This window comes from Haliotis cracherodii, unplaced genomic scaffold (genome assembly GCF_022045235.1).
Source record: "Haliotis cracherodii isolate W230 unplaced genomic scaffold, xgHalCrac1.p SCAF_1, whole genome shotgun sequence".
Taxonomy (NCBI): domain Eukaryota; kingdom Metazoa; phylum Mollusca; class Gastropoda; order Lepetellida; family Haliotidae; genus Haliotis; species Haliotis cracherodii.
The window spans coordinates 63,188,801-63,203,277 of NW_027266264.1; the positions used below are offsets into that span (position 1 = coordinate 63,188,801).

A 14,477-nucleotide genomic window follows, 5' to 3' on the forward strand; every position below is an offset into this window, starting at 1 on the left:
TGACTCACCTTACACCACACACTCACTGACCCACCTTGCACCACACACTCACTGACTCACCTTGCACCACTCACTCACTGACCCACCTTGCTCCTCTCACTGACCCACCTTGCTCCTCTCACTGACCCACCTTGCCTCACTCACTGACCCACCTTGCCTCACTCACTGACCCACCTTGCCTCACTCACTGACCCACCTTGCCTCACTCACTGACCCACCATGCCTCACTCACTGACTCACCTTACACCACACACTCACTCACCTTACACCACTCACTCACTGACCCACCTTGCACCACACACTCACTGACTCACCTTGCACCACTCACTCACTGACCCACCTTACACCACACACTCACTGACCCACCTTGCACCACACACTCACTGACCCACCTTGCTCCTCTCACTGACCCACCTTGCTCCTCTCACTGACCCACCTTGCCTCACTCACTGACCCACCTTGCCTCACTCACTGACTCACCTTACACCACACACTCACTCACCTTACACCACTCACTCACTGACCCACCTTGCACCACACACTCACTGACTCACCTTGCACCACTCACTCACTGACCCACCTTGCTCCTCTCACTGACCCACCTTGCTCCTCTCACTGACCCACCTTGCCTCACTCACTGACCCACCTTGCCTCACTCACTGACTCACCTTACACCACACACTCACTCACCTTACACCACTCACTCACTGACCCACCTTGCACCACACACTCACTGACTCACCTTGCACCACTCACTCACTGACCCACCTTACACCACACACTCACTGACCCACCTTGCACCACACACTCACTGACTCACCTTGCACCACACACTCACTGACTCACCTTGCACCACTCACTCACTGACCCACCTTGCACCACACACTGACTCACCTTGCACCACACACTCACTGACCCACCATGCCCCACACACTCACTGACCCACCTTACACCACTCACTCACTGACCCACCATGCCCCACACACTGACTCACCTTACACCACACACTCACTCACCTTACACCACTCACTCACTGACCCACCTTGCACCACACACTCACTCACCTTACACCACTCACTCACTGACCCACCTTGCACCACTTACTGTCCCACCTTGCACCACACACTGACTCACCTTGCACCACACACTCACTCACCTTACACCACTCACTCACTGACCCACCATGCCCCACACACTGACCCACCTTACACCACTCACTCACTGACCCACCTTGCACCACACACTCACTGACTCACCTTGCACCACTCACTCACTGACCCACCTTACACCACTCACTGACCCACCTTACACCACTCACTCACTGACCCACCTTGCACCACACACTCACTGACTCACCTTGCACCACTCACTCACTGACCCACCTTACACCACTCACTGACCCACCTTACACCACACACTCACTGACCCACCTTACACCACACACTCACTGACTCACCTTGCACCACTCACTCACTGACCCACCTTGCACCACACACTCACTGACTCACCTTGCACCACACACTCACTGACTCACCTTGCACCACACACTCACTGACTCACCTTGCACCACTCACTCACTGACCCACCTTACACCACTCACTGACCCACCTTACACCACACACTCACTGACCCACCTTACACCACTCACTGACTCACCTTGCACCACACACTCACTGACTCACCTTGCACCACTCACTGACCCACCTTACACCACTCACTCACTGACCCACCTTGCACCACACACTCACTGACCCACCTTGCACCACACACTCACTCACTCACCTTACACCACTCACTCACTGACTCACCTTACACCACTCACTCACTCACCTTACACCACACACTCACTCACCTTACACCACTCACTCACTGACTCACCTTGCACCACACACTCACTCACCTTACACCACTCACTGACCCACCTTGCCTCACTCACAGACTCACCTTGCACCACACACTCACTCACCTTACACCACTCACTCACTGACCCACATTGCTCCTCTCACTGACTCACCTTACACCACACACTCACTCACCTTACACCATTCACCCACTGACTCACCTTACACCACACACTCACTCACCTTACACCACTCACTCACTGACTCACCTTGCACCACACACTCACTCACCTTACACCACTCACTGACCCACCTTGCCTCACTCACAGACTCACCTTGCACCACACACTCACTCACCTTACCTCACTCACTCACTGACCCACATTGCTCCTCTCACTGACTCACCTTACACCACACACTCACTCACCTTACACCACTCACCCACTGACTCACCTTACACCACACACTCACTCACCTTACACCACTCACTCACTGACCCACCTTGCACCACACACTCACTCACCTTACACCACTCACTGACCCACCTTGCCTCACTCACAGACTCACCTTGCACCACACACTCACTCACCTTACACCACACACTCACTCACCTTACACCACTCACTCACTGACTCACCTTGCACCACACACTCACTCACCTTACACCACTCACTCACTGACCCACATTGCTCCTCTCACTGACTCACCTTACACCACACACTCACTCACCTTACACCACTCACCCACTGACTCACCTTACACCACACACTCACTCACCTTACACCACTCACTCACTGACCCACCTTGCACCACACACTCACTCACCTTACACCACTCACTGACCCACCTTGCCTCACTCACAGACTCACCTTGCACCACACACTCACTCACCTTACACCACACACTCACTCACCTTACACCACTCACTCACTGACCCAACTTGCACCAGACACTCACTCACTCACCTTGCACCACACACTCACTCACCTTACACCACTCACTCACTGACCCACCTTGCACCACACACTCACTCACCTTACACCACTCACTCACTGAACCACCTTGCCTCACTCACAGACTCACCTTGCACCACACACTCACTCACCTTACACCACTCACTCACTGACCCACCATGCCCCACCCACTGACCCACCTTGCACCACTTACTGTCCCACCTTGCACCACACACTCACTGACTCACCTTGCATCACACACTCACCTTACACCACTCACTCACTGACCCACCTTGCACCACTTACTGTCCCACCTTGCACCACACACTGACTCACCTTGCATCACACACTCACCTTACACCACTCACTCACTGACCCACCTTGCACCACTTACTGTCCCACCTTGCACCACACACTGACTCACCTTGCACCACACACTGACTCACCTTGCACCACTCACTCACTGACCCACCTTGCACCACACACTGACTCACCTTGCACCACACACTGACCCACCTTGCACCACTCACTCACTGACCCACCTTGCACCACTCACTCACTGACCCACCTTGCACCACACACTCACTCACCTTACACCACTCACTCACTCACTCACTCACCTTGCACCACTCACTCACTCACTCACTCACTCACTCACTCACCTTGCACCACTCACTCACTCACCTTGCACCACTCACTCACTCACCTTGCACCACTCACTCACTCACTCACTCACTCACTCACCTTGCACCACTCACTCACTCACCTTACACCACTCACTCACTCACTCACCTTGCACCACTCACTCACTCACCTTGCACCACCCACTCACCCACCTTACACCACTCACTCACTCACCCACCTTGCACCACTCACTCACTCACCTTGCACCACACACTCACTGACACCTTGCACCACTCACTGACCCACCCACTGACCCACCTTGCCCCACCCACTGCCCCACCTTGCCTCACTCACTGACCCATCTTGCACCACTCACTGACCCACCTTGCTCCACTCTCTGGTCTGCCACCAGTACATCACGGTCTTGTCCTTCTGTTTTGTCCCCTGCTCCTCTGGCTTGTCACTGGGAGTTGCTGTTACAGAGTTATCTCCCCCTATTGTGCTCAATTCAAAATGGATTGGAGTGTTGCTTGTGTTTTTTGTGAACAGCTTATGAGTTGGTGAGAGAGTATTATCTTTGCTAGCTTTTCCAACTAAGACATTATTCTCAGACTGTTTGTTATTTATGACGATATCTTTATTTTTATGATGCTTCCGATGATTGTGATTATGGCGATGTTTATGAGGTATGTCCATGTTGCTTTCAGGAATCAGTATAGTATTATCTTTCCCGCTTAAATCAATACTAGACTCTCCCAGTTTTATTTCACCAGATTCTGTTTTTATTTCCCCACCTATGCCAGTGTTGCTGCTTCCTAAAGATATTTTATTGGTTGACATCTTTAAGTTGGTTACTTCTGATGACTGGTTGCCACTTGATACAGTTGGTTGAGTATCTAGTCCCGTAGATTTGAAATCATAATCAGTTGTTGGGGCAACAGTATTGACATCTGATGTTGTTTCATCTGTGTTCATATCAATGGTGGCAATTTTATTGTCGAATGTTGTATCTGTATCTGGTTCCTGTGTTGTTGTTTCAGGCAATGGACATTTCTGAACGAGACAAATTTTCTCCGAAATGGGTTCAAGGTCCGGGTCACATTTATCGCCACCCTGGCACTTGACGTTACGATACTTAACACCTTCATCACAGGTCTGGGTACACTGAAATGCAGAATTTACAAAAGATATTGTTATAGCATAAAAGACACACTATAATTCTAGTGAAACAATGATTGTAGACAAGTCTTGAAAATCTCTACCCGTATTGTGCCTAAAACAATTAACAATAGTACAACACATTTGTTACTATTTGATGCAACTAACCTGGTTAGAGTCAAACAATACTGGTTTACACAGAAGCACACCTCCCATCATAGTAGGATACAATGTCAACAAATTCGTCAAAGACACTATTGATAAAACTATGTATCTATAAGGACTGGGAGAAGTCTAAATTTGGTAGCTGGGTAACCGACCCCCTATTACCTGATCCTAACCGTGTACCTGCTGTAGGTCTCAAGAGTTGGGTACAAAATGTCCATTTGGTAAATTGTTTTACCAGAGCCTGGCAAAACTATTTAGATACATGTATGGAATGATCTGATCATGCATACACTGAAGTTGCCTGATGTTTATATCTTTACTCAAACATAAAAGTCAGAAGGGATGCGTACATTGTCAGAAAGAAAACATTAGTGACTTCTAGAATAACCATGGCATTTTATTGCAATGGTCATTAAACAATAGATCATGTGACAAACCACGGGTCCAGGTGGTCCTGTGGGTACCCAGGTCCCACTCAGGACCTATCCCAACTGAGTATCCGAGTTACCAGTCCATGCCCCAGTATTTATTTCTAATTCTTGACAATTGATTGTGAATTCTAAAAATCCACTGTATGCAAAAGCACAAATTATTTTTCCATTTATTCAAGCAAATCCCACTCTGCAGATGGGTTGTTTTGAAATGAACTCACAGGTGACCAATCTTCCACCTCCCACTTGCCACACGTGAACTTGCTGCATGACCTCTCCGACTGTGGTTTCAAGTCGGGGTCACACTTGATGTCCCGCTCCCCTCCACTGCACCACACCCGGCGGGTCTGGGTGGCGCACGGGTTGCTGGTACACTGTAACACACAAATGGCTATCATAGTTATTGTGTACCCAAGAGACATCTTATAGGAGTAAACAATCTGAATTGAATGAGATAGACTGGCAGTTTCACTGACAACCCTTCCCCACTCACCTTGGACCACTCTGAATGCAGCCAGTCTACGTCCCCTGGACAAGGGTCCTTGTGTCGACAGGGCTCAACCTCTGTGGGTTTGTTCAAGCCTTTACACGGTTCATCCTCCAGAGCAATCTGCTCATCAGGGCCCAGACTCCGCACACAGATCACAGTGCGGCGATGGATGCCATTCTTTCCACATGTTACTGAACAGTGCTGCCATGGACCTGTCCACCATCTTGAAAAAACAAACATCAAACATTACAACATATTAAGTCTACATGTAATGCTTTAAAGGAGTTAAATGCTCAGGTAAAAGTGTTTGTGGTATAAAACCTAATGCAGGACTCATAAAACCACATGTACCCCGAATGATATTGCTACAACTTTAATATACACATGTCTAGGCCTAGGTACTCTTTCGTGTCAAGTAGGGCCGGTCTCAATTTGAAATACTGTGTGTACAGTGAAAACTGAAAAGTTCTGAGACCATTGAAACAATAGTGAGTCATCCAAATCTGAAGATGAGTGACATGACGATAAAGTTACATTGTTAAGTGATAACTCCATGTCAGGAAGTCTCAAGTCTCCACTTAGCTTACTGTTCTTGTATTTAGGAATCTCAAAGACTAAGACATAATATTGGTTGGTTGGTTGGTTGTTGTTTTTATGTCGCACTTAGCAATATTCTAGCTATATGACGGTGGTCTGTAAATAATCGAGTCTTGACCTGACAATCCAGTGATTGATATCATGAGCATTGATCCACGCAATTGGGATCGATGACATGCTTCAACCAAGTCAGCGAGCCTGACCACCCAATCCCGTTAGTCGCCTCTTATGACAAGCATGGTTGCCTTTTACAGCAAGCATGGGTTGCTGAAGACCTATTCTACCCCGGTTCTTCAAGGGTCAGACATAATATTAGAATAAGGGGAAAGGATAGCAGGGCAATTAGTTTCAGTAATCCTCACTGAACATTATAACATAAGACTTTCCCAAGGGAAATTCATATTGCAGAACTGATTAGCACTTAAATAGGGAAAAAAGAAAATATATGACATTAAAATATTATAATATGTACATAAGAAAATTACTAATATAACCATGAGTAAAAACATGTAGAAAATTGAACACTAGTTCATGCCAATTATTCAACTGTTTTTATTGTTTGCGAAGCGACCCATACCAAAGTGTCATCAAAGCATTATTGCACATGATTAAAGATATTGTCAGCCATTGTTCAAGTCATCACAAATGACACCATTCCAACAATGGATTAACTGAGCTGATGTGATCATGAAACGGATTTTGTACGACATTGGGCCAGACTTGATCACACAGACTGCTGTGACATGTCTGGAATATTGCTGACATCAGCATTACACAACAGTCTGTAACTAACTCCCTTACCTGGCTGGACACAGGTGGCTGTTGCAGCTGCGGAGCTTGTCATCTGGCTTGGAGGAGGCATTACAGTACATCTCATCAACAACACCCGCCTCCTTCTCCACACACACCACCTGCGACCTCTTGGTACCTGTGAACAGCACATGTCAAAGGACACATCACTTGCAGTTATGGATTCGACCAGCCAGACCAAAATGCCACAATCAAAATATAAAGTAATATTACTTTAATGTTACTTATATGTCCCTAACAGCTGACTAGATTAACTGCGTGAAGTCATACAAAATTAAATTAAATTAAAGTAAGTTAACAATTAATCAAAAGCATTGACTGAAGTATATTATAGTAAAATTACTAAAAATAGTATTGACCAATGCCAAAAGCTTAATAGCAAATAAAATAAACTGCTTAGCAAAAAGTATGCACTCTTGTTTGATAATGGCTAAAAATGAAATAAACAAGAACTGGTTATTCAATGGAGACACCGGTATCATAGTTCTGTTTTGGACCTTAAGTTTGCAGTGTTTCAGTGACAGTCTCCTGCCTAGTAACATTTTGATAACATTTGTATGTCAAATCCAGTTTTTAAATGTATACTTTCTTTTGCTTGGCAGTTGAGAAATATGAGCAACACAAATATATTTTATTTTTATTTTGACCTAACATAAAATAATGTGGCCTCATGTGTCTACTGAATTCTCATTCAGCCATCCTCCCATTTAATCAGATACATATTGTTGTAATAGTTTCACAGAAATGTCTACTATGGAACATGGTCTACATGGATCATCTTAATTGCTTATTAATCTGGTCCCGCCGTCTCAAGATGATATGTAACGCAATGTGATTGGTCCTTACCTCCACCACACGACACAGTGCAGTGCGACCAATCAGAGAACTCCCAGCGGAACTCCGGTGAGCGATTGTCTGTTGCATTCTCCTTGGGCACCGTGTACTCATACACTACACCTGGGTTGGTTGTCTGCAGTAGGAGCTGGAGAGGAGACAGAAAACTGTTACGGTACCCATAACAAGCCTGGATACAGCTTGGAGAAAGGAAGTGTGTATTTTGTGATTTGGCAATTCACATTCTATTAACTCTTTTGTGAAATTATTTCACCAAATGTATTTAAGTGTTGTTATACATCTAATTTTAGTACACCTAATGACCTATAAACATAATATAGTTTCCAAATGCATGATATGTTTAGTGTGTTTCAAAAAGAGGAGATGCATGTATGCTTTAACCGTATAAAGAAAGCACATTTTGCTGTTTTTATCTCCAATGACAGAGTCTGTGATATAAGTACCATAACTAATATTGGGGATAATAATTATGCATGTTGATAGAAGTCATGACTTAATAATAAAACCTTGACCATGTTGACAGTCAGGAATCCAGGCATGCAATGGAAGAATGACAGAAATGATTGAAAAGACTTTTCTTTGCTGTGGAAGGCATATTCCAAATTGTTGACACTTCTCAAAGACACATGGTTGACATCAAAACAGCATAATCACAGCAATCATAAAGACAGAATTCTGACTTCAGATGGTAATATCACATGTTTGAGCATCTGATCCACACAGTTCTCTTTGTCTTTATGTCAAACCACATAGCATCACGGTCACTATAAGGTTTCAACCATAAATGGTTCAGACTTGAGTTGAATATAGAAAAAACAGTGCCATGGCACCCAGATAAACAGACAAGAGAGACACTTCAAAAAAGTTGCTGTCAGCATTAATAGCTAACCTAAATATTTCCTGTATAAGAACTGAGGACAAAAATATTAATGAATATGAACAAACTATCGGCAATGTTTCTTAATCCTCAAGAATGAATGTAGAACATTGTTGCAATATACAAAAGTCAACTTTACTTTACACAAAATTTCAACTCTGAGCCTCATAAACTGCCTTCATGGGCTACTGGTAAAGCATCTTCCCGAAGTGAGGTAGGTGTCATATCAACAGACGTAAATGGATAGTATTTGTTTTTACCCTGTCTGGCACATGGCATTAAAGGGGTAAAACAAGGAATAGTTACTATAAAATTAGTCTGGACTAGTACAAGCAGCCAGACACACAGACACGTGCATGCCCGTTATTATATCAGTGCAATAATCTTGAACGCGATGTTAAACCCCATTTGACCTCACCTCTAAGGAGAATATGTTGCTCATGTGATACAATTTCCAAAAACAGAGCCAAAAATGCATTTTGAGAGAAACAACCACACAAAATTTCAACTGACACATTCTTTAGAGGCGGTTTCAAGAGAGACCAGACACAATATGAGAAGGTTCCATGTAAAGTCTGGAAGGTAATTCAAGGAACCGACGTTTACTACAATATGTGAAAAACTATCTGACCTACTCGAGTCAAAGTTGGTATGAGATTATTAAACAGTCATACATAACTGGATATTACATTTAAAGACAATCGGTGCATGAATAAGAAATCTGTCTATTTAGCTATCACTATATTTCATCAACAACAAGACCTTTTCGTCACAGGTGGAACGAGCATTCATTGAAACAGCCATCTGCATAATGCTACCCCTGCGTCAAAGGGCCATATGACACAGTTGAACCAATCAACACAACTCGAAAGGGTGCACGGGAATCACGCACGCACGAATACGGTGTTAGCGTTGGGCGTCTCAATGTGCGTGCGTGCATTGTATTCCAGACTATACATAATACTGAAAGTTCAGACCAGCATATCTCCTTTTCAGTGTGTGCAAACCTACCATGATGTGCAGCGGTTCCTTGAGTGGCCCTGCTGCCTTGAAGTGTTCCTTGTTGCCGTGCCTTCGGTACTGGATGATGGTGCCAGCGGCCTCATAGTCCCCGCTCCACTGGATGAACCAGTGACCATTGAGGAAGTACTTCCCCTGCTGGTCCTTCAGAGCCAAGAAGTTGTTGGCAGCAGCTACTTCCTCTACTCGGATATTACGTGCACCCACCGGGATCACCGTTGCTTCTACGTAGCCTGGAGTAGACATATCGAGACATTATATGTCTGTAAAGATACCCCTTGCTTCTATGTAGCCTGGAGTAGACATATCGAGACATTATATGGCTGTAAAGATACCCTTCCTTTCTACGTAGCCTGGAATAGATATATCCTGACATTATATGTCTGTAAAGATACCCTTCCTTTCTATGTAGCCTGGAGTAGATATATCCTGACATTATATGGCTGTAAAGATACCCTTCCTTTCTACATAGCCTGGAGTATATATCCTGACATTATATGTCTGTAAAGATACCCTTCTTTTCTACGTAGCCTGGAGTAGATATATCCTGACATTATATGTCTGTAAAGATACCCGTCCTTTCTATGTAGCCTGGAGTAGATATATCCTGACAGTATATGTCTGTAAAGATACCCTTCCTTTCTACATAGCCTGGAGTAGATATATCCTGATATTATATGGCTGTAAGGATACCCTTCCTTTCTACGTAGCCTGGAGTAAATTTATATATCATGATAATATATGGCTGTAAAGATGCCCTTCGCTTCTACGTAGCCTGGAGTTAATTGAGATATCATGACATTATATGGCTGTAAAGATACCCCTTGCCTCTACGTAGCCAGGAATAAATTTATATATCATGACATTCTATGGCTGTAAAGATACCCCTCACTTCTACGTAGCCTAAAGTTAATTGAGATATCATGACATTATATGGCAGTAAAGATACCCTTCGCTTCTACGTAGCCAGGAGTGAATTGAGATATCATGACATTATATGGCTGTAAATATACCCCTCGCTTCTACGTAGCCTAGAGAAAATTGAGATATCATGACATTACATGGCAGTAAAGATACCCTTGCTTCTACGTAGCCTAGAGTAAATTGAGATATCATGACTTCACATGGCAGTAAAGATACCCTTCGCTTCTAAGTAGCCTGGAGTAAATTGTGATAACAATTAATAAAAGCTGTGTATGACTGTTTGTACATTTTGACAGAAATAAGCATCTCGCAAATGATGTGCATACCATTTTTCATATTTTTCTAAGAAATAGGTATTTTGTTATAGCTGTACTTGATATGCTGTAAACGCCTTAAACTGTAAACAAATAAGATGTTTGTTCATCATGTGAAATATCTCAACCCCCCAAATTAGAGATGCTTTAGTACTTGTAGATTTGTTGATATGTAGAATTGGTTACACCTTAATGTTTTACAGATTAATTTACTTGTCATGATCAGCTGAAATGTTCCTCATTGCTCCTGTCAACTCACCACACCAATAGTAGTAGAAATAAGAATGTTAGTCATGAAATTCCACAAGAAGTGTGGAACTATGAAGAAATTTAAGGTTATATTTACCTAATTTATCTGTTTCATTGAACTGTTTCTTGACCGTCTTGCAGGTAGACCCATCTCCATAGCAGACCCCACATCGGTCCTCAACAGCACTGGAGTCAATGATCCAGTCACAGCCAACGTGCTGAAGGGCAAACACACATATCATCAGGATGCTTTTGAACATTCATTTTATTTGTACTTTTACTTCAAGACCTGGAAATTAAGTTGAAACCTGTAAGCATATAACATGGCCTATAACAATGTACATGAAACAACTGGTTCAGTACTTCTGAGGCATTGTCTTTGTTATTTAGGGTTGGTTGGTTGGTTGGTTTGTTGTCTAACACCGCACTCAGCAATATTCCAGCTATATGATGGTGGTCTGTAAGTAATCAAGTCTGGACCAGACAATCCAGTGATCAATATCATGAGCACTCATCCACGCAATTTGGATCAATGATATGCATCAACCAAGTCAGCGAACCTGACAACCCGATCCCTTAGTCGCCTCTTACGACAAGTATAGTCGCCTTTTACAGCAAGCATGGGTTGCTGAAGACCTATTCTACCCCAGATCTTCACGGGTCTGTTATTTAGGGATCAGCATGCACAAAGCACATGGTGTTAAAAATATTATAATAAAAAAAATCTATCACTGCTGATTGTTTTACCAATGACCAAGAATTTTACTTTAATAGCCTAGCACCAAATATTACATAACTAGAATAATCCCCACAAGGAAACAAGTATGGTGTACTGGAGACCTATTCTGCCCTGGAATCTCCACTCAGAAACAAGTATGCAGTACTGGGGACCTATTCTGCCATGGAATCTCCACACAGAAACATGTATGCAGAACTGGGGACCTATTCTGCCATGGAATTCCCGCAGAGAAACACGTATGCGGTACTGGGGACCTATTCTGCCCTGGAATCTCCACACAGAAACAAGTATGCGGTACTGGGGACCTATTCTGCCCTGGAATCTCCACACAGAAACATGTATGCAGTACTGGGGACCTATTCTGCCCTGGAATCTCCACACAGAAACATGTATGCAGTACTGGGGACCTAATCTGCCCTGGTATTCCCACAGAGAACCAGAATTCCCAAGCAGGATCATCACATGATTGCTAACCAAGAAGAGCCTGGAGCAGCACCTACCCGACAGCGCCCACTGATGCACATGTTCCGCCCACCAGGGATGCAAGGTGTGCCATCAGTAAGCATGTCCTTCAGCATGACTGAGAAGAACTTATCTACAGGTTTACAATGCAGTTGGCAGGGAGTGTCTGAAACAATAGGTCAACTCTGTTGAAATTTAACTCCTAAAATAAATTCATTTTGTGATCAAGAAATGACAAAAAACATAGATAACTGTTACTGTAGACCCTTTCACCTAAAACTAGACTTTAGACAGATGATATTAAAAGTGATGTAGTGAAGCATGTGGTTTTGAATAGTATCCAAGGTATATCAGTATAGTGAAACCCATAAGCATGGGTATGGTGCTCACCAAGGATCTTTAATATAATGCATGGTTGCCTAAAATGACTTAGGCACACTGTTTCCATTTACTTTTTATCCCATCAATTATAAAATTGTTAAAAGTACCATTAGTTTTAATAACCATTCTACCAGCATGAAATATGAAACACAGAGTGTAATATAGTATTTCTCAGTCTGACCAGCTGAACTGCTTCCCACCTCATTACCTGGGACTAAATGATATTTTATGTCTGCTTCCCTCAATATCCCCCATACAATGTTTCTCACCAGTGTTGTGGCAGATCCAGGATGTTCTTGAGGGCGATATGTGGATGTGCACAATCACCAAGAGAACCAATACACACATGATAGGGGAAGTGACACGTAAGGTGTCTGTTAAAAGAGCAGATGCCACTGACCTGCCCACAATCTGGCTCGACCTGTGTTAGATATGAACACCTGTAACTGTATATCCAAACAAACAATGGTGTAACTGTCTACTGTACGTACGTGGTGTCAGCACTGGCTCCCACTCATGTAGACCGTCCTTGTATGGGATGCGGTTGAACTCTGAACACTGTACGTGACGGAAGCTGGGAGCATCATCCGGGCATGGCTTTGAGAGACAGACATTTACAATGTAATACACTGTATGGAGAAATAACACACATTTACACTGTAATAAACAAATTAACATTGTAATACAGTATAGTCGCACATTAACACTGTACTACAGTGTACAGTCACACACTTTCATTGTAATAGAGTAAACAGTCACACATTAACACTGTAATAATGTGTACAGTCACAATTCAACACTGTAATATAGTGTACAGTCACACATTAACACTGTAATATAGAGTACAGTCACACATTAACACTGTAATATAGTGTACAGTCACAATTCAACACTGTAATATAGTGTACAGTCACAATTCAACACTGTAATATAGTGTACAGTCACACATTAACACTGTAATAATGTGTACAGTCACACATTAACACTGTAATATAGTGTACAGTCACACATTAACACTGTAATAATGTGTACAGTCACACATTAACACTGTAATATAGTGTACAGTCACACTTTAACATTGTAATGCGTACATTCACACACTTACATTGTAATACAGTATACAGTCACACATTAACATAGTAATATAGTGTACAGTCACACATTAACACTGTAATAATGTGTACAGTCACACATCACTGTAATATTGTGTACAGTCACACATTAACATTGTAATACAGAGTACAGTCACACATTAACATTGTAATATTGTGTTCAGTCACACATTAACATTGTAATATTGTGTACAGTCACACATTAACATAATAATATAGTGTCCAGTCACACATTAACATTGTAATACAGAGTACAGTCACACATTAACATTGTAATATTGTGTACAGTCACACATTAACATAATAATATAGTGTCCAGTCACACATTAACATTGTAATACAGAGTACAGTCACACATTAACATTGTAATATAGTGTACAATCACACATTAACACTGTAATAATGTGTACAGTCACACATTAACATAGTAATAAAGTATACAGTCACACATTAATATTGTAAAACTGTATAC

General features: G+C 43.2%; 1 protein-coding gene across 1 annotated transcript in view; it reads right to left on the minus strand.

The window, feature by feature from the left end:
* Nucleotides 1-14,477, minus strand: part of LOC139453297 (A disintegrin and metalloproteinase with thrombospondin motifs 12-like) — a 139,045-nt gene that overhangs the window by 7,779 nt on the left and 116,789 nt on the right. Inside the window, exons 13-21 of the mRNA XM_071235138.1 lie at nt 13,385-13,490; nt 12,551-12,678; nt 11,409-11,529; nt 9,816-10,057; nt 7,919-8,054; nt 7,064-7,190; nt 5,669-5,888; nt 5,397-5,549; nt 3,803-4,582 (exon numbers count right to left, since the gene is read on the minus strand). Of these exons, the coding sequence (XP_071091239.1) occupies nt 3,803-4,582; nt 5,397-5,549; nt 5,669-5,888; nt 7,064-7,190; nt 7,919-8,054; nt 9,816-10,057; nt 11,409-11,529; nt 12,551-12,678; nt 13,385-13,490 (2,013 nt within the window). The remainder of the gene's footprint in view (nt 1-3,802; nt 4,583-5,396; nt 5,550-5,668; nt 5,889-7,063; nt 7,191-7,918; nt 8,055-9,815; nt 10,058-11,408; nt 11,530-12,550; nt 12,679-13,384; nt 13,491-14,477) is intronic.